Source organism: Entelurus aequoreus, linkage group LG03, assembly GCF_033978785.1.
Source record: "Entelurus aequoreus isolate RoL-2023_Sb linkage group LG03, RoL_Eaeq_v1.1, whole genome shotgun sequence".
NCBI lineage: Eukaryota > Metazoa > Chordata > Actinopteri > Syngnathiformes > Syngnathidae > Entelurus > Entelurus aequoreus.
The window spans coordinates 11,639,643-11,660,745 of NC_084733.1; the positions used below are offsets into that span (position 1 = coordinate 11,639,643).

At 37.1% G+C, this 21,103-nt stretch overlaps 2 protein-coding genes across 3 annotated transcripts in view; one reads left to right on the forward strand and one right to left on the reverse strand.

The window, feature by feature from the left end:
• cdkl1 (cyclin dependent kinase like 1 (CDC2 related kinase)) lies at nt 1-20,626 on the forward strand. Of its 2 annotated transcripts, XM_062041220.1 has the most exons (10): nt 1-340; nt 5,769-5,955; nt 7,208-7,329; nt 11,003-11,075; nt 11,229-11,319; nt 11,401-11,601; nt 15,910-15,992; nt 16,097-16,153; nt 19,807-19,965; nt 20,023-20,626. In XM_062041220.1, exons 1-10 carry the CDS (start codon nt 204-206, stop codon nt 20,122-20,124), a joined length of 1,212 nt encoding a protein of 403 aa, XP_061897204.1. In that variant the 5' UTR covers nt 1-203; the 3' UTR covers nt 20,125-20,626. The 2 variants fall into 2 exon arrangements, with proteins under 2 accessions (XP_061897204.1, XP_061897205.1); XM_062041221.1 differs by having other exon boundaries at nt 276-340; nt 5,767-5,955; nt 19,807-20,626.
• dmac2l (distal membrane arm assembly component 2 like) overlaps nt 20,305-21,103 on the reverse strand; it is a 10,755-nt gene continuing 9,956 nt past the window's right edge. Inside the window, exon 5 of the mRNA XM_062041222.1 lies at nt 20,305-20,611. Within this exon, the coding sequence (XP_061897206.1) occupies nt 20,503-20,611 (109 nt within the window). The 3' untranslated portion in view covers nt 20,305-20,502. The remainder of the gene's footprint in view (nt 20,612-21,103) is intronic.

Sequence of the window (21,103 nt, forward strand, 5' to 3'; positions counted from 1 at the left end):
GGTAGCTTTCTGGCTTTCAAATTAAAAGATGATTAGTGGCTTCACAAGTTGATGCTCCCTGGGATTCTCGGACACACAAAATAATACAAGTTGTGTCGCTGCCGAACACACTCGCATGCTCCTTGTGCTTTTTATCCTCCACGTGTCGAGAGATCGATTGAAATGTGCAACGAGGCAATGTTTTATTTTGAAGGCATGACTGGATGTTGCAGGTTAGCCATGCAAAAAGTGTGCGAGTAAGGAAGGGCCGAGTCTTCACATCACATCTGAGCCTGGCAAGGGGAGGAAACCTGTTGAGTTTCTCTCGAGTACATGTGTCTTCATTTCTAATCTTCCAAAAGTAAGTCGAAACCTTTAATGATGTTCATGCCTGGTTAAGTTTGTCACTTTGCTTGCAAATCTCCTCCAAGCACCACTTTGAGTTTGTTTTTGTGTTGTATAGTCACGGTGCGACCCCCTCAGGGGAGATGACTTACTCTGCTAATTTTTGTGTGCTTTATGTAGTAATCTGACTGACAGCTCTAATGATGCAAACACTTCCAGTAACACAAAGCTGCTAAATCCATCTAATGCAGGGGTTCTCAATTTTTTATTTTTTTTTACACTCCCCCTGCCCCCTGAAGTTAATATTATTTTTTTACCTGTATGTGTCAAGATTAGGGCTGTCTCTTTTTTTTTTTTTTTTAAATTAAATTCTGGAATTTGGTTTAATCATGATTAATTACAGGTGATGACTTGTTTGTTTGAAATTAGCTTAAGGAAAGAGCACAATATTTGCATTTTTATTTTCAGAATGTCATCCAGGAACGTTTTAAAGCAGTTTATTTAAATGTATGTCATTTATTCGCACAAAACTTAGTACAGTTTTAGCTAAAGTTTTTTTTCAGGCTGTATTTTCTCCTCACTCATTTTTGTACGGACGTATGCAATGATCTATTCACTGACCGTAAAAGGGCTTGTTTGGCCAAAATAAATTGCATGATTAATCAAAATGTGTTCATGGTTAATGACATTTTTTTTTTGTGATTAAGCACCTGAGTTAACTCGCTAATTTTGACAGCCCTAGTCAAGATAGTGCTTTGCCAGCACTAAAGGTGTTATTACGCCCCGAAGTGAACGTTTACCTATCTGTATGTGTCAAGATACGCGCGCACACACACACTCTTGTATTTGTTACCTTCTTGAGACCTCCGAAAAATGCCTACTCTTTAGGACCACCCATTCTAGATATATAAAGATTTTTATTTTCAACATTAATAATATATACATACTATGCAAATATAAAAAAGGTAAGCTTTTAGTCAATTTTTTTTATTTTTTGTTTGTAATTGGCTTTTAATCTTCATTATTTTTAAGTTATTATGTCTCTATATACCGTATTTTTCGGAGTATAAGTCGCTCCAGAGTATAAGTCGCACCGGCTGAAAATGCATAATAAAGAAGGAAAATACATATATAAGTCGCATTTTTTGGGGAAATGTATTTGATTAAACCCAACACCAAGAATAGACATTTGAAAGGCAATTTAAAATAAATAAAGAATAGTGAACAACAGGCTGAATAAGTGTACGTTATATGAGGCATAAATAACCAACTGAGAACGTGCCTGGTATGTTAATGTAACATATTATGGTAAGAGTCATTCAAATAACTATAACATATAGAACATGCTATATGTTTACCAAACAATCTGTCACTCCTAATCGCTAAATCCCATAAAATCTTATACGTCTAGTCTCTTACGTGAATGAGCTAAATATTATTTGATATTTTACGGTAATGTGTTAATAATTTCACACATAAGTCGCTCCTGAGTATAAGTCGCACCCCCGGCCAAACTATGAAAAAAACTGCGACTTATAGTCTGAAAAATACGGTACATATTCATTTATTTATTTATTTTGTTAATTTTGACCAAAGTAGGCGCATTTTAATTTCTTACACACACTTACACAAATCAAGCTTTATTTATAAATCGCTTTTCATACATAAAAGAAATGCAACGTAAAGTGCTTTACAAAGTTAAAAACAATACCCCAGTGACCCATATCCCCCATTGTCACAAACGTACGCATGGACACAGATACTAAACACAAATACACACAACATACACACATGTGCAATTATATGGACCAATGATTGCATGGCTGAGTACAGAGGAGACATGCGAGTAAACACTATCACGGGAGCCATCTGCACCCGGAGGTCATCAGACCATGGCCACCAGGACGCTGACACAAAAGCGCCCCCACAAGCACGGCCGATAACCCCTGAGGCAGATGGCTTTTGATTGATTGACTGAGAAGTTTATTGACATCTTAAAGAATTGAATCATGTAATGCTTTAAAAAGGCAAATGGATGGCACAAAAAGCCATACATTCAATAATAAAAGATATATAACCTGTAACGTTAAAATTACGTTAAAAAATTGATAAATTATGTACATATACACAGTGTACATGTCAGGTGATTTGAAAAATATATACAAAATCTGAGGAACGTTGGAAAATAAAAATAATACAACTTGTGAAATAGTAAGAACCATGTGTAGAGATAAAGAATAAAATACAAGTAAGACATATGAAGATTAATAGAAAAAAAAAATATATATATATATACGGTAAATAAATAAATATAACTAAATAAAATCTTGCATAACTAATAGGATAAAAAGTAAAATACACATGACTTCAATAAAATAATATCTGGTAAAAGCCTAATCAAAAAGGTGGGTCTTAAGCCTACATATGTTGGCCAGAGGGGGAGCACTTCACATTTTTACATACCCTTGTTATTTCATATGTTGGCCAGAGGGGGAGCACTTCACATTTTTACATACCCTTGTTATTTCATATGTTGGCCAGAGGAGGAGCACTTCACATTTTTTACATACCCTTGTTATTTCATATGTTGGCCAGAGGAGGAGCACTTCACATTTTTTACATACCCTTGTTATTTCATATGTTGGCCAGAGGGGGAGCACTTCACATTTTTACATACCCTTGTTATTTCATATGTTGGCCAGAGGGGGAGCACTTCACATTTTTTACATACCCTTGTTATTTCATATGTTGGCCAGAGGGGGAGCACTTCACATTTTTTAAATACCCTTGTTATTTCATATGTTGGCCAGAGGGGGAGCACTTCACATTTTTACACACCCTTGTTATTTCATATGTTGGCCAGAGGGGGAGCACTTCACATTTTTTACATACCTTTGTTATTTCATATGTTGACCAGAGGGGGAACATTTCACATTTTTACACACCCTTGTTATTTCATATGTTGGCCAGAGGGGGAGCACTTTTAAAACCGACACACTGTCAATTTGAAAAATCCCTCCTTTTTGGGACCACCCTAATTTTGATGGATTTCACCACCAGGGGGTGCAAATGAGAAATTCTCTATTAGATGCAATGGTTTTCCGTTTTGGGACCATGATTTCGGTCCTAACTTGTTCACCGGTCTTCATATGAAAGGTACTTTTCCTTGTTGATGTCTCAAGAAGGATAGAAATACAAGAACACACACACACATCATGGCACCCCCCCTAAGGAGGCCAGACTGCCCCACTATTTTAGAAGCACTGAAGCAAATGTTTATCTTTCTGTATGTGTAAAGGTATGCGCTATTGCCTCTCACCACAGGAAGGCCCCCGCCCACTATTTGAGAAGCACTGATTTACAATAGAAAGGGGATTCATATGGCCCCATTCGTCGCAATTTACCTGACATATGAAACGTGACAAATTTGAGACATGCACTATCCACTTTGGCCGCCAGATGGCAGTAAGGTGTTGGGTATCTTGAAACATGTTCACAAGTGTTTAAGCTTCGGTCGCTGTTAAGAGTGGTGGTTTCCATAATTGATGTTTGTGTCAAAATTAGGGCTGTCTCATGATATTTAAAAAAATTAAATAAATGAATAAAAATTCTGGAATTTGGTTTAATCATGATTAATTACAGGTGATGACTTGTTTGTTTTGATTGAAATTAGCTTAACAAAAGACCACAATATTTGTACACAAATGCATTTTTATTAGAGATGTCCGATAATGGCTTTTTTGCCGATATCCGAAATTTCGATATTGTCCAACTCTTAATTACCGATTCCGATATCAACCGATACCGATATATACAGTCGTGGAATTAACACATTATGCCTAATTTTGTTGTGATGCCCCGCTGGATGCATTAAACAATGTAACAAGGTTTTCCAAAATAAATCAACTCAAGTTATGGAAAACAATGCCAACATGGCACTGCCATATTATTGAAGTCACAAAGTGCATTATTTTTTTTTAACATGCCTCAAAACAGCAGCTTGGAATTTGGGACGGTTGAGGTGGGCGGGGTTTGGGCGGGCAGGGTTCTAGGGGGTAGCGGGGGGTGTATATTGTAGCGTCCCGGAAGAGTTAGTGCTGCAAGGGGTTCTGGGTATTTGTTCTGTTGTGTTTGTGTTGTGTTACGGTGCGGATGTTCTCCCGAAATGTGTTTGTCATTCTTGTTTGGTGTGGGTTCACAGTGTGGCGCATATTTGTAACAGTGTTAAAGTTGTTTATACGGCTACCCTCAGTGTGACCTATATGGCTGTTGACCAAGTATGCCTTGCATTCCGTGTACACAGCGGCGTTTTAAAAAGTCATACATTTTACTTTTTGAAACCGATACCGATAATTTCCGATATTATATTTTAAAGCATTTATCGGCCGATAATATCGGACATCTCTAATTTTTATTTTCAGAATGTCATCCAGGAAGGTTTTAAAACAGTTAACTTACATGTCTGTCACTTATTCGGACACATGAAACCTGACGAATTTGAGGCATGCACTATCCACTTTGGCCACCAGATGGTAGTAGAGTGTTGGGTGTCTTAAAACATGTTCAGAAGTGTTTAAGCGTCAGTCGCCATGAAGAGTGGCGGTTTCCATAATTTTCAGCAGATTGCATTGCAAAATGATTACCGTAATTTTCGGACTATAAGCCGCACCCGACTATAAGCCGCACCAGCTAAATTTAGGGGAAAATACAGATTGCTCCATATATAAGCCGCACCCGACTATAAGCCGCAGGGTTTTGATGTGCAATTAGCGTAGTATATAGGGGTTCCTGCTACCACGGAGGGGATTGTCGGGACAGAGATGACTGTTTGGGAACGCAAAGCGTCCCATTTATTAACTATAAATCTTTCAATCATTCAATCAAACTTTCACATATTTGACATGGCGAACAATATTCATGCAGAGTACAAATAATACAACGGTGCAAAGTAATACAAAGTGCTCGCCTGTACGTTATCAAAATAACCAGCCTAAGTCAGTCTTTAATCATTGTGTCATCGTCTTCCTCCTGCGTACTAAAACCACCGAAATCCTCTTCGTCGGTGTCGGAGAAGAACAGGCCGTAAATAAGCCGCACCCTTGTATAAGCCGCAGGGACCAGAACGAGGGGAAAAAGTAGCGGCTTATAGTCCGGAAATTACGGTACATCCACCCAGGAATGGGCCTGTATGAATCCCTTCTCTACTATGACAGACATCCCATGCAAAAGATCAATTAAAAAAAGCTCATTTTTAAATAAAACTGTCACTTCCCTAAACAGTGTGTTTATTTTTTTTTTAGCTTTTAATATTTAGTTTATTAAACCATAATCATGAGCTTGATTTAATAAATACCTCTCAGGCAGAGCTGAGCGTTGGTCGTCTTCACAAAGGCCTTTCATATGTGCTACAGTTGACTCAAAACCCTCCCTCATGTGTCCTAGAGACTTTCCTCCTTTTCGAGGATGGAGAAGTACGAGAAGATCGGCAAGATCGGTGAGGGATCGTATGGCGTTGTCTTCAAGTGTCGGAACAGAGACTCGGGCCAGATTGTGGCCATCAAGAAATTTGTGGAGTCTGAGGACGATCCCATGATCAGGAAGATCGCACTGAGGGAGATCAGGATGCTTAAGGTCTACACACCAAACACATTTTGCCTCATCTTTGATATTTTTTCATCACTGGACACAACATTAGGTACACACGCCTTCGCACTTACCAACATCCAATAGACAAGTATTTTCTAAGATAACAGTATTTTTTTAATTATTATTTTGTTTGTAGTTCTGATTGTGCTGGTGTGCCTAATGAATAGTCCACTTAAATAAACTTAAATTAACATTTTGGACACAATGTTTTCAACAAGTATTTTCTTAGTGATTATTAGCTCAATTAATAAATATTGGCAAATGTCACAAAATAAAATCATCAAAAAATGCAATAATACATTGAATAATATTGATAATATTTATAATAATATTGATTTAAATTTGATTGCTTTTATGCTTTTTGTAATTTTCTGTAAAGCACTGAGTTGCCTTGTGTACGAATTGTGCTCTATAAATAAACTTGCCTTGCCTATTAAATATTTATAACAATCAAATTTTAGTAAATCACTGGTAAAAATAAAGTAAAAAGTGAATCTTGTGGATACATTTATTTAATGTTAATTTAAAATAGTCTACTAGTTGAAATAAAACAGATATAATAGACATAGTCATAATTTCCATCATCACAGTGCGAATTTTTTGGGTTAGGGTTGAAGATTGAATTATTTTATTATATATATATATATATATATATATATATATATATATATATATATATATATATATATATATATATATATATATATATATATATATATATATATATATATATAATATATAATTATTATATTAGAAAATATTATTATTTATTACTTTTATATTAGATAAAATTCAGAAACTAGTGCAATATATGTATATATTTATTTATTTTTGGTGTAGAAATCTCCTTGTATTATTGTTTGTATACTTAAGGGTATTATTCAAAGTGTGAGGTGAGAGTTGACCAGTTTCTGTTCACATCAATGAAATGAATAAATTGTGTTACTAATAAGACGTCATCTCAGGCTTTTATTTTGAAATTGCGTGCCGACTGAAGTCTTATTTAGTCAGACTATCAGCGATGTGCCGTGCGCTTGTTAAATGTTTAATTAGTCATGCAGCAGGAGGGAGTGGCAGCGGCCTCCCAAACACCAGGAGCTCATAAATAGGAGAGGATGGGGGCCGGTTGCCAGGGGCGACGGCATGTTTATTACCGCCTATTAACGCTTAGAGTCGGGCGAGCAAAGAGGGTGTCGCTGCTGTGATCTCATGTGTGAACGTGTTTGTGTTCACGCAGCAACTCAAACACGCCAACCTGGTCAATCTCATCGAGGTGTTCCGACGCAAGAGGAAGCTTCACCTGGTGTTCGAGTACTGCGACCACACCGTTCTCCACGAGTTGGACCGACACCCCCGAGGGTGGGTGACTCGCCTCACGCTGCAAAAATCACTTGCCAACCCAATGAAATCTCGTAGATCAAGTGGATTTCTTTCCTGCTCGTGTCACATGTTTGCATTGTCGCTTGTTGCTAGGCAGACTTTAAGTCCAAAAATATATCCAATTTTGGTTGGAGAAACTAAAATTAGGTTTAAAGGCTGAGGGAGGAAACATTTTTAATGTGTTTTTTTTTTTGTTTTGTTCTTTTTTTTTTCGGAAAAAATCCCGTTAATTTTAAAGAGTGATTGTTAAAAAATTCCAACACAAGCGCGAGCAGTCTTGCTCACCCTTGTAAAGTATTTCTTTATCATGGTCAAAATGACACCTTTTTATTTGTGGACAAACTTATGTGGAAAATGACAACTTCTTACAAGAAAACCGATGTGTAAAACGACAACTTTTAACATGTAAAATGACAATTTATGTGTAAAATGACAACTTATGATTAAAATTACAACTTATGTGTAAAATGACAACTTTTAATTTGTAAAATAAGTTCTTGTGAGTAAAATGACAACTTTTAACATGTAAAATGACAACTTTTAAGTTGTAAAATGATAACTTCATATGAGTAAAATGAGAACTTTTGATGTGTAAAATTACAATTTATGTGTAAAATGACAATTTACGTGTAAAATGACACCTTTTAACTTTAACAAGTAAAATGACAATTTGTGTAAAAAGACAACTTCTTACAAGAAAACCTATGTGTAAAATGACAACTTTTAACATGTAAAATTAAACATTTTTAATCTGTAAAATGACAATTTATGTGTAAAATGACAACTTCTTATGATTAAAACTTTTTTTTTGCGTAAAATGACAGCTTTTTTCATGTAAAATGACAACTTTTTTTCGTGTAAAATGACAACTTTTTTTCGTGGAAAATGACAACTTTTTTTCGTGGAAAATGACAACTTTTTACATGTAAAATGACAACTTTTTTCGTGTAAAAAGTCTGTTTTGACTTTATTCTCACAAAATTACGATCAGTGACGTTGGGACAATTTTAGGGGAAAGTTTCAAAAAAATTTCAAAGCTACAACTTTATTCTCATAAAATGTTCCTGTAAAATTATGACTTTAGCCTCTTTGTGACTTTATTTTCTTAAAGTTACGTCTTCATTCTAAAGAAATTGTAAATTTAAAAAAACCTTTTTGGTCACGATGTAATCCACAAGAAATTGTAACTTTAACATTTTGAATTGTTTCCTTCATTTTTTTCAATAAAATAGCCGCTTTAATTTTTTTAATTCCGTCTTTATTCTGATAAAACGGCAACTTCTTGTAAAACGACTGACTGTATTCTTATGAAATTAGGAGTTTCCTCATAAAACAATGACATTATTCTTGTTAAATGACAAGTTTATTCTGATCAGGACTATTCGTTAAATTGTGCACATCCTCGTCAAAAGGGCTCACTATTTGGCAAGCTGCGTTAGGCGTGTGACAAAGTCATAGTGGTGATCGTTTGATGTCCTGGTGACTTACATACAGTATGTGCGGGCCGGCCTCGCTCGCCTTTGTCCTGCCCTGCTCCCCCCTTTGCCCCCCTGGCCGATGCTCTGGTCTCCTGGGAAGCTGACCCGCGTTCCGCCGGGAATGTTTACAGTGACGCTCTCCCAGCGGGCTCAGCTGGCGGGGCGCTGTCACCATTTCATACGCTGCTGGACACAACATGGCGTTGTTATGAATTGCGAGTCACGTGACCGCCTTCACGTTTCCACGGCGACTCTGAAAGACGATTGACCCCTGAGCCCGCTGTGTGTCGAGCGTCTGCGATCAGGATAGGCCGCATGGGGTCCCAGTAACTCAACGAGAGCAAAGTTATTCCCCCAGAAACTAAAGTCGACAATATCACAACATATTGTAGCAATCCAACAATCGTAGCACATGCTGAAAAGTATTATCCTTGTTAGCAATTCCGACCTTATGGAGAAAATAGTTGTTAGCATAACGTTAGCATCCCCTTAAAGGAAAATAGTATTACACCTACTCAGTGGCCATTTGGTAAGAGTGTCCGCCCTGAGAGCGGTAGGTTGTGAGTTCAAACCCAGGCCGAGTCATACTGTCAGGTTCAAACACTGATGACATCTATTAAACAAGACAAGAAGCAAGGAATTAAACAGAGACAGAATTAAATTTGACTCAATTGAGGAGAGACGCCTGGACCAGTGGTTCTTAACCTTGTTGGAGGTACTATGGTATTATGATGATAGTATATATCTGTATCATGAATCAATTTAAGTGGACCCCGACTTAAACAAGTTGAAAAACTTATTCGGGTGTTACCATTTAGTGGTCAATTGTACGGAATATGTACTTCACTGTGCAACCTACTAATAAAAGTCTCAATCAATCAATCAATCAATCAAAACCGAACCCCACCAGTCTCATATGCGCATTCACCGAACCCTTCTTTAGTGAAAAATAAAATGTTTTTTTTTTCTTTCAAATCCAAGACAAATTTATGTTTTTTTTACTGGTGCAGAAAATGAACCGTGCATGAACATCACCTTGTTACACACCTACAAATCAGTGTGACTTCTGCTGTTGCCCTTTAGAGACCAGTTTAGATATGCGTGGCTTCACCTTGCCAAGTGCCACTCTCATGTCATTTTCACAGCAAAGTCTGTTCCTTTTCTTCGTTTTTATGTCCAGCATCCTCGAAAAGGATTGCTCGCAAAGACTGGGGGTATCCACAATTCGCCGATAGGGAGAAGTTGTTATTTACACGATGAGTCGGGTGTGTCTTGACCTCCGCCGAACCCCTGAGGCCGACTCACCGAACCCCTAGGGTTCGATCGAATTCCGGTTAAGAACCACTGGTCTGGACTGTACTCTTCTACAGTCTCACCACACTCTGACGAAAGATTGTACGCCTCGTCTTTTATTTGGACTTTCCCTGATTACATGGCAACAGCTGTTTCTAAGGGGCGGGGGTCGTCAACAGCCATCGCCTTTGATTACAAACAGTTCAAAGAAAAGGTTGTAAAAAAGTTCAAAGAAAAAGGTCACCTGGAGGGGAGTCTGGTCCTGCTTCCTCTCCGCTTTGTAGTTCTCGGGTCAAGACAAAATCTTTCTGTGGATTACAATACATCAAAGAAACAGAACACCTTCACGTTGCTTCCCATCCTACACAGTGGAGTTTTACCAGCCTTTTGCTTGGTAGGATCAAAGACAGCTTTTGTCTTCTCGCCGGGAACACATTGAAACACAAAGTTTTGTGATAACTTAGATACAATTATTCTGAGATCGGTAGGTTGTGAGTTCAAACCCCGGCCGAGTCATACCAAAGACTATAAAAATGGGACCCATTACCTCCCTAATTGGCACTCAGCATTAAGGGTTGGAATTGGGGGTTAAATCACCAAAAATGATTCCTGGGCGCGGCCACTGCTGCTGCTCACTGCTCCCCTCACCTCCCAGGGGGTGAACAAGGGGATGGGTAAATTGCAGAGGACAAATTTCACCACACCTAGTATGTGTGTGACAATCATTGGTACTTTAACTTAACTTTAACTGAATTATCGTTGTTAGCTCTCTGGAAAACATGCTGAAAAGTGTTATTGTTGGCGTTTCTAAGCGTATGGAAAGAGTATTGTTATCATTATTAGCGTTTCCCAGCACCTGTTTAAAAGAGTTTTGGTTTTAGCGTCCCCGAGCACCTGGTGAAGAGCATCACCTGGCAGACGCTCCAAGCCGTCAACTTTTGCCACAAACACAACGTAAGTTTTTTTGGCTTTTTTTTGACTCTACTGCACCTTTTTAACAAGCATTCCTTCCCCTCGGCGGCGCGGCAGTAAAAACGTTAGCAAACACGTTGCTAACCCCCGTTCTAGTGCCTGCCTATACGGCTGACCTTTGCCCCCCCCTGGCAGTGTATCCACAGAGACGTGAAGCCGGAGAACATTCTCATCACCAAACAGCAGGTCATCAAGCTGTGCGACTTCGGCTTCGCCCGGATTCTCAGTGAGTGGAAGCCATAGGATGACGCCACCCGGTGGACGCCGACGTCATTTCACTCGCTTCCCGTTGTTCAACCCCCCCCAGCCGGGCCGTGCGACTACTACACCGACTACGTGGCCACCCGCTGGTACCGGGCCCCCGAGCTGCTGGTGGGCGACACGCAGTACGGCCCCCCCGTGGACGTGTGGGCCATCGGCTGCGTCTTCGCCGAGCTGCTGACCGGGGTCCCTCTGTGGCCCGGAAAGTCCGACATGGACCAGTTGTACCTGATCCGCAAGACCCTGGGTGAGGTCACCTAGCGTCAGCTCACATTGAAATAATCACGCTGCTCGGGTGTGTCATATAGATCAGCGATCCCCAAGTAGTGGTCCGTGAAGCATTTGCTACCGGGCCGTAGAGAAACATTGAATAATTTATAAAAGACTGCATTTTCTCCGACTTACACTACTGTTCAAAAGTTTGGGGTCACCCAAACAATTTTGTGGAATAGCCTTCATTTCTGAGAACAAGAATAGACTTTTGAGTTTCGGATGAAAGTTCTCTTTTTCTGGCCATTTTGAGCTTTTATTTGACCCCACAAATGTGATGCTCCAGAAACTCAATCTGCTCAAAGGAAGGTCAGTTTTGTAGGTTCTGTAACGAGCTAAACTGTTTTCAGATGTGTGAACATGATTGCACAAGGGTTTTCTAATCATCAATTAGCCTTCTGAGCCAATGAGCAAACACATTGTACCATTAGAACACTGGAGTGATAGTTTCTGGAAATGGGCCTCTATACACCTATGTAGATATTGCACCAAAAACCAGACATTTGCAGCTAGAATAGTCATTTACCACATTAGCAATGTATAGAGTGTATTTCTTTCAAGTTAAGACTAGTTTAAAGTTATCTTCATTGAAAAGTACAGTGCTTTTCCTTCAAAAATAAGGACATTTCAATGAGACCCCAAACTTTTGAACGGTAGTGTAACTTTGGCCTGTCCCACTAGACCAGGGGTGTCAAACTTGTTTTCATAGAGGGCTGCTTGTAACTAGAGATGGCAGGCCGATATTATCGGCCGATAAATGCTTTAAAATGTAATATTGGAAATTATCGGTATCTTTTTTTTTATTATCGGTATCGGTTTTTTTGGTGTTTTTTTTGTTTTTTTTATTAAATCAACATAAAAAACACAAGATACACTTACAATTAGTGCACCAACCCAAAAAACCTCTCTCCCCCATTACACTCATTCACACCAAAGGGTTGTTTCTTTCTGTTATTAATATTCTGGTTCCTACATTATATATCAATATATATCAATACAGTCTGCAAGGGATACAGTCCGTAAGCACACATGATTGTGCGTGCTGCTAGTCCACTAATAGTACTAACCTTTAACAGTTAATTTTACTCATTTTCATGAATTACTAGTTTCTATGTAACTGTTTTTATATTGTTTTACTTTCTTTTTTATTCAAGAAAATGTTTTGAATTTATTTAAATTATTTTATTTTATTAATTTTTTAAAAAGGGACCTTACCTTCACCATACCTGGTTGTCCAAATTAGGCATAATAATGTGTTAATTCCACGATTATATATCAGTATCAGTTGATATCAGTATCAGTAATTAAGAGTTGGACAATATCGGATATCGGCAAAAAGCCATTATCGGACATCCCTAGTAAATAATTAACAAATTTGCCTGTGACTTTAAATATTTTACATTTTTTTACGTAAAAAGTCAAACAAATCTGTGGATTTGACCACAGTTTTTTTTTTACAGAAAAAAACTGGCAGCTTAGTTGCCAGACTTTTACTGTAAAATATATGGTGTTATTTTATTATTATTATTATTACAACATATTACTGTAAATAGAAATACAGTAGCGCTGTTTAATTTTATTTTGGCAACTCGGTTGCCAGTTTTTTACCATTATAAAATGTGGTACCATAAAATCATCGACCGTGGATTTTAAAAAAAATGTTACTGTAAAAAAAAACAAAAAACATTGGTCGTTTTTCTTTCAACTTACAGTAATATGCTGTAAAGCTTTTTTACAGTAAAATCTATTGGTCATTTTTATAGTGTACAATTTGATGGATAACTTGCTTCGAAACCATAAGTTTAAGCAAATATTTAAGTATTTATTTGGATTTTGACCAACAAAGTTAGATAATAATAATATTTAGGGATGTCCGATAATGGCTTTTTGCCGATATCCGATATTCCGATATTGTCCAACTCTTAATTACTGATACCAATATCAACCGATACCGTATCAACCGATACCGATACCGTATGTGGGCTCTGTACCGAGGATGTCGTTGTGGCTTGTACAGCCCTTTGAAGCACTTGTGATTTAGGGCTATATAAATAAACATTGATTGATTGATTAATTGATATATACTGTCGTGGAATTAACACATTATTATGCCTAAATTTGGACAACCAGGTATGGTGAAGATAAGGTCCTTTTTAAAAAAATTTTTATAAAATAAGATAAATACATTCAAAACATTTTCTGGAATAAAAAAGAAAGTAAAACAATATAAAAACAGTTACATAGAAACTAGTAATTAATGAAAATTTGTAAAATTAACTGTTAAAGGTTAGTACTATTAGTGGACCAGCAGCACGCACAATCATGTGTGCTTACGGACTGTATCCCTTGCAGACTGTATTGATATATATTGATATATAATGTAGGAACCAGAATATTAATAACAGAAAGAAACAACCCTTTTGTGTGAATGAGTGTAAATGGGGGAGGGAGGTTTTTTGGGTTGGTGCACTAATTGTAAGTGTATCTTGTGTTTTTTATGTTGATTTAATAAAAAACCCCAAAAAAAACCAAAACGATACTGATAAAAAAAAAAAACCGATGCCGATAATTTCCGATATTACATTTTAACGTATTTATCGTTATTTATCTCTAACTTTAAATATTTTACATTTTTTTTACGTAAAAAGTCAAACAAATCTGTGGATTTGACCACAGTTTTTTTTTACAGAAAAAAACTGGCAGCTTAGTTGCCAGACTTTTACTGTAAAATATATGGTGTTATGTTATTATTATTTATTATTATTATTACTACATATTACTGTAAATAGAAATACAGTACCGCTGTTTAATTTTATTTTGGCAACTCGGTTGCCAGTTTTTTACCATAATAAAATGTGGTACCATAAAATCATCGACCGTGGATTTAAAAAAAAATGTTACTGTAAAAAAAAAAAAACATTGGTCGTTTTTCTTTCAACTTACAGTAATATGCTGTAAAGCATTTTTACAGTAAAATCTATTGGTCATTTTTATAGTGTACAATTTGATGGATAACTTGCTTCGAAACCATAAGTTTAAGCAAATATTTAAGTATTTATTTGGATTTTGACCAACAAAGTTAATATTTAGGGATGTCCGATAATGGCTTTTTGCCGATATCCGATATTCCGATATTGTCCAACTCTTAATTACTGATACCGATATCAACCACTGTCGTGGATTTAACACATTATTATGCCTAAATTTGGACAACCAGGTATGGTGAAGATAAGGTCCTTTTTAAAAAAATTAATAAAATAAGATAAATTCAAAAAAATTTCTTGAATAAAAAAGAAAGTAAAACAATATAAAAACAGTTACATAGAAACTAGTAATTAATGAAAATGAGTAAAATTAACTGATAAAGGTTAGTACTATTAGTGGAGCAGCAGCACGCACAATCATGTGTGCTTACGGACTGTATCCCTTGCAGACTGTATTGATATATATTGATATATAATGTAGGAACCAGAATATTAATAACAGAAAGAAACAACCCTTTTGTGTGAATGAGGTAAATGGGGGAGGGAGGTTTTTTGGCTTGGTGCACTAATTGTAAGTGTATCTTGTGTTTTTTATGTTGATTTAATAAAAAAATTAAATAAATTTAAAAGAAACCGATAGATAATTAAAAAAACGATACCGATAATTTCCGATATTACATTTTAAAGCATTTATCGGTCGATAATATCGGCGGGCCGATATCGGACATCTCTAATAATATTTGTTGCAATATTGGACACTATTTTTTTCCCCCTGTCAAACTAGAAAAAAACCCTAATATCTTCAGTTAGAAAATAAGAAAGAAAATATAAGGTATTTTATTGACACATATTATTTCCAGGCTTTTGCGGGCCATATAAAATGACATGGAGGGCCAGATCTGGTCCGCGGGCCTTGAGTTTGACACATGTGCACTAGACACACCAATAAGCTTGTTTATAGGGTTAACCCTAACCCCAATAAAACTCCTCATAGGAAGTAGGCATTTATTATATTTGTTCTAACTTTGTGACATGATACAATGCACATTAATGAACATATAAAATATAAATGTGACAGATTGTAGCCAAAGGCTGATTTCCTTCAGCATCTCATTGCAAAGAAACACACCCGGGGCTCCCACTAATTCAGCGTTATAGTGAGTTGTATTTTTCACAAGTGGGAATCCGGTCCCTGAAAGTAATGCCTACATTAAACCGGTCAAAAAAGGTTGGGGAGCACTGATATAGATGATCTTTGACCAGACATTGTGAAAGACGACGGGGATCTTTGTGCTCCGCAGGAGACCTGATCTCTCGACACCAGCAGGTTTTCAGCAGCAATCAGTTTTTCAGCGGCCTCGCCATCCCTGAACCACCAGAGATGGTAAGACCAGGCGTCACCTGACCTTTGATGCTTAACTTGGATCTCGTCAAGGCCGGCGTACCTAATGTTGTGGCCTAAAGCCTTTTTTCTCATCTACCTTTTAGGAATCTTTTGAGCTGAAATATCCAAACCAGTCACATCAAACTCTGAGTCTCCTGAAGGTAATGAGATCATGTCAATATTTAAAAAAAAAAAAAAAAAAGTAAAATAATCAAAACATTTTTATGTTAATAAATGTGTCATAAAATATTATGCAAATGTATATATATTTAATTACTTTGTTTGTTTTCGGTATTTAATCAAATATGTATTTCACAATTGAATTATGTATTTCAAGATTTACTTATTTCATGATTTTATATGTCAAATTCACCCATCAAAGTCGGAATCAGGTTAGGGTCCGCCCGTACCATGTATAAAGGACTCCCACAGGGAGTCCTTTATACATGGACAAAGGACACTATTGTTATTGTAAGGTTTATTACTATTATTCCGCAGCTTTGCGCACTACTTTGCCCCCCTTAACATGCTTCAAAACTCACCAAATTTGACAAACGTGCCCCAACCACTTTAGTAAAAAAACCTAAAAAAAATTGCGCTCTAGCGCCCCCTAGGAAGAAAACTGCCTGTAACTCCCAGTACGAATGTCGTAGAGACATGAAACAAACTTCTATGTAGGTCTCACTTAGACCTACATTTCATAATTTAACACCCTCGGGCAAAAACCAACAGGAAGTTGGCAATTTCCCCTTCAAGACAAAAAATGACTAAAAACACTAATTTTTGCCTCTTTGAGCTGTAATTTGACCCCTTTAAAATACTTCAAAACTCACCAAACTTCTCACACACATCGGGACTGGTGGAAATTGCGATCTAAAAAAAAACAAAAAAACTCCAAAACTCAAAATTGCGCTCTAAAACTGAGACAAAACTGCTTCTCAGAGGAAAACACAGACAAAACTGCTTGTAACTTCCGGTAGGAACGTCTTAGAGACATGAAACAAAAACCTCTACGTAGGACCTACATTTCATAGATTGACATCCTTCAGCAAAAATCCACAGGAAGATTGCTATCCCTCCTTCAAAACAAATTGTTTGTTTAATCCGGTCACCAAACATCAAACATTATCTCCTCTGAGCGCGTTTGTCGTTTCGGCTTCAAACTACTACAGGAGAGAGATTGAACCCTTCTGATTAAAAGTTGACGAAAGCGTTTTGATAAGTGCTACGGTTTTGATTTTACGAGCCTTCAAAGAAACGCTGCGCTGATGCTGCTCCGCTGCCTATAATGACAACGTGAAACGGAATTATTTCTTTTTTGTCCTCAAAATTATACACACAATACCCTATAATGACAATGTGAAATGGAATTGTTTCTTTTTTGTCCTCAAAATTCTACACACAATACCCTATAATGACAATGTGAAATGGAATTGTTTCTTTTTTGTCCTCAAAATTCTACACACAATACCCTATAATGACAATGTGAAATGGAATTGTTTCTTTTTTGTCCTCAAAATTCTACACACAATACCCTATAATGACAATGTGAAATGGATCCGCTGCTGTGATTTTACGAGCCTTCAAAGAAAACAACCACTGTGCCACAGCACCTAGGAAAAAAACACAGACACAACTTCCTCTAACTCCCAGTACGAATATCGTAGAGACACAAAACAAAAACCTCTATGTAGGTCTCACACAGGACTACCACTGGACAAAAGTATTGGGACACCTAGGACTAGCACCAGCCAAAATGCGGACCCGACCAACGCTGCTTGCAGCTTTAAGTTTTATTGCCTTTGTTTGAGAGCAGGAATTTTACTTGGTGCAATCGTGCAACATAAAACACATGGTCAGTGGGCGGGGCTATCACAAACATAGTCCAAGTCTTTGCTTGGACTGAGGCAGGTCATGTAGCAGGTAAAGGAGAGGAATTTGTTAGTTATTTCCGCACTTTCAGACCAAAATATCGACTAGTCCTCCTCCCCTTCTTAGATCAAAGTTCCACAGACAAGTGGAAGGGCTGGGTTATCAATCAGGCGTTAGGATCCGCCCACTGATCTCATAAATAATTAAATTGTGAAATAATACATCACATTAAGTCATAAAATAGATAATTAAATTGTCGAACAAATAAGGCAATGGTCAAATATATATATATATACACTACCGTTCAAAAGTTTGGGGTCACATTGAAATGTCCTTATTTTTGAAGGAAAAGCACTGTACTTTTCAATGAAGATAACTTTAAACTAGTCTTAACTTTAAAGAAATACACTCTATACATTGCTAATGTGGCAAATGACTATTCTAGCTGCAAATGTCTGGTTTTTGGTGCAATATCTACATAGGTGTATAGAGGCCCATTTCCAGCAACTATCACGCCAGTGTTCTAATGGTACAATGTGTTTGCTCATTGGCTCAGAAGGCTAATTGATGATTAGAAAACCCTTGTGCAATCATGTTCACACATCTGAAAACAGTTTAGCTCGTTACAGAAGCTACAAAACTGACCTTCCTTTGAGCAGGTTGAGTTTCTGGAGCATCACATTTGTGGGGTCAATTAAACGCTCAAAATGGCCAGAAAAAGAGAACTTTCATCTGAAACTCGACAGTCTATTCTTGTTCTTAGAAATGAAGGCTATTCCACAAAATTGTTTGGGTGACCCCAAACTTTTGAACGGTAGTGTATATATAAATATATATATATATATATATATATATATATATATATATATATATATATATATATATATATATATATATAATTATATATTTTTTTATTTATAATTTATACTTATATATATATTTATTGTGTATATATATATATCATTTTGCATTTATTCAATTGACATATTTAATAACACTTATGTATTTGCATTCCAATTTTAATTAATGGCATTAAATCTTGAAATAATCAAATCATGAAATTAATTAAATCGTAAAATATAAAATGCAATTGTGAAATTAATTCAATAATTATATATATATATATATATATATATATATATATATATATTATGCAGTATATATATATATATATATATATATATATATATATATATATATATATATATATATATTATGCAGTATGTATATATATATATATATATTTTTTTTTAGATTTTTTTTTTTTAAATTAATGACTCATATTTAATTTCAATAAATGACACATTTAAATAATTATCTAAATATGATTGTACTAATTTCTGTCTCAATTGACCCTCCATATAGATATACAAATATGTTGAATGTAGATCAGCAGCAGAATTGTGCCAAATGTGTAGTATTTTAATATCCAGACCTTGCAGAGTTACCCCCTTTAAGTCACCCACAGGATTTTTTTAAATTACATTTAGGTCTGGGCTCTGGCTCCAAAAATGTTGCAAATCTAATTGAAAACATTTGTATGCACGGACAACACTTCAAACCTGTGGAATTAAATTAAGCAAAGAAATCAAACAAAGCCCCAATATGATTCAGTTTAAGAGACTGTTCAAACTACAAGTGTTCACAAAGTACACAGAACAATAATTAAAAAAAAATTTTTTGTTAGATTATTTATGTATTTAATATTTGGTAACTAACTATTGTATATTATTTATTTATTCACTGTTCTGTTAATGGGATGCAATTGCTGTGGTATGAAAAGGGGTGGGATTAAATAAGATCAGTTTCTTCCTACTCCTTTTCGGGCGTGCTGGAATTAAACAACTGGAAATATGTGCTGCATTACATTGTCGTATGCATGTTCCAAATAAACTGGAACTGAACTGAACTAATACGGTATTTTCAAATGGAAATGTTTTAGGCGTGTCTGCGAATGAATCCGTCGGAACGTCTTACGTGCGAGCAGCTGCTGCAGCATCCTTACTTCGACAGCCTGCGGGGGAAGAGCCATGGCGGGCGGGAGCACGATCGCTACGGCAACAGGAGGACGCGCTTGCCACGCAAAAACCTCCCGGCTGGGGTGAGTGTGTCGCGCCTCCTCACGTTCCAACTTGTTCTCAAACTGCTGTCCTCGCAGTGTTTGCCTCAGCTGACGGGCAGCAGCATCTTCCCGGCGTTGGACACCAAGAAGTACTACCACAACCTGCGCAAGTTCAACTACCACCTTCCCAACATTTAAGGTCTGTAACTTCCCAGACCCTGCGCCACGTCCACCAGCAGGACAAACACTCAGGAACCAAACGAAGCTAAGCTGCATCGGGTAGCGTCTCTCAAAAGCGTCACACTCGGGGGAAAAAAGAAAAAAAATGACATGGAAGGTTTCTCCTTCTGTATTGCGACGGACTCTGTAGGACTGGACTACGACAGGAAATATTTATTGACATGAATGATTATGGCGTTGGTGCTACGGATGTTTACAAACGCCAAATTCATTTGAAAAAAAAAACAAAACACACCAAGTAAATAATATGACGATTGTTGATGATGAATAAAATGGTGTCAACAAAAATAAAGGGCAGATTTCAATTCTATATTTGAGGAAGCACTTCTCTTGTCTTCAGTCCAGGCGCAAGTCCAGACGCGGCAGCGCCGTCTTGAGCCGGTTTGCCGTGGTTTCTTTATCTTTGAGGCCGGGCAGGTCGCTGAGGAACAGATACTCCAGATTCCTGTGCACACAAACGCGTCACACATTGTGTCTAGCCAAGACCGGCAAATGGAAAAAAAACCTCTCACCCTCTTATTTCCAATGGATGCGTAACGGAAGCAGAACGGCGCCGCTATCTTACCGTCTGGCAATTCCCACCGCCGTTCAGCAAAATAACACAGGCTTTTACGAGATCTCGCGAATTCGCGCTCAATCAGGTGATAAGGGAAGTTATAGTAAACCAAACCCCAAACAATTTCTGTCCTTCCAGAGGAGCAGAAGCAAATAAACTCGGCCCTGCCATTCCAGATACACTACCGTTCAAAAGTTTGGGGTCACCCAAACAATTTTGTGGAATAGCCTTCATTTCTAAGAACAAGAATAGACTGTCGAGTTTCAGATGAAAGTTCTCTTTTTCTGGCCATTTTGAGCGTTTAATTGAGCCCACAAATGTGATGCTCCAGAAACTCAATCTGCTCAAAGGAAGGTCAGTTTTGTAGCTTCTGTAACGAGC

Bases quoted from the DNA above. Each gene is read 5' to 3' on its own strand.
- cdkl1 (XM_062041220.1), top strand. From the start codon at position 204: ATGTTGCAGGTTAGCCATGCAAAAAGTGTGCGAGTAAGGAAGGGCCGA. The intron at 7,330-11,002 runs GTGGGTGACTCG...TTTTGGTTTTAG, and splicing joins TTGGACCGACACCCCCGAGG to CGTCCCCGAGCACCTGGTGA. The intron at 15,993-16,096 runs GTAAGACCAGGC...TCTACCTTTTAG, and splicing joins TCCCTGAACCACCAGAGATG to GAATCTTTTGAGCTGAAATA.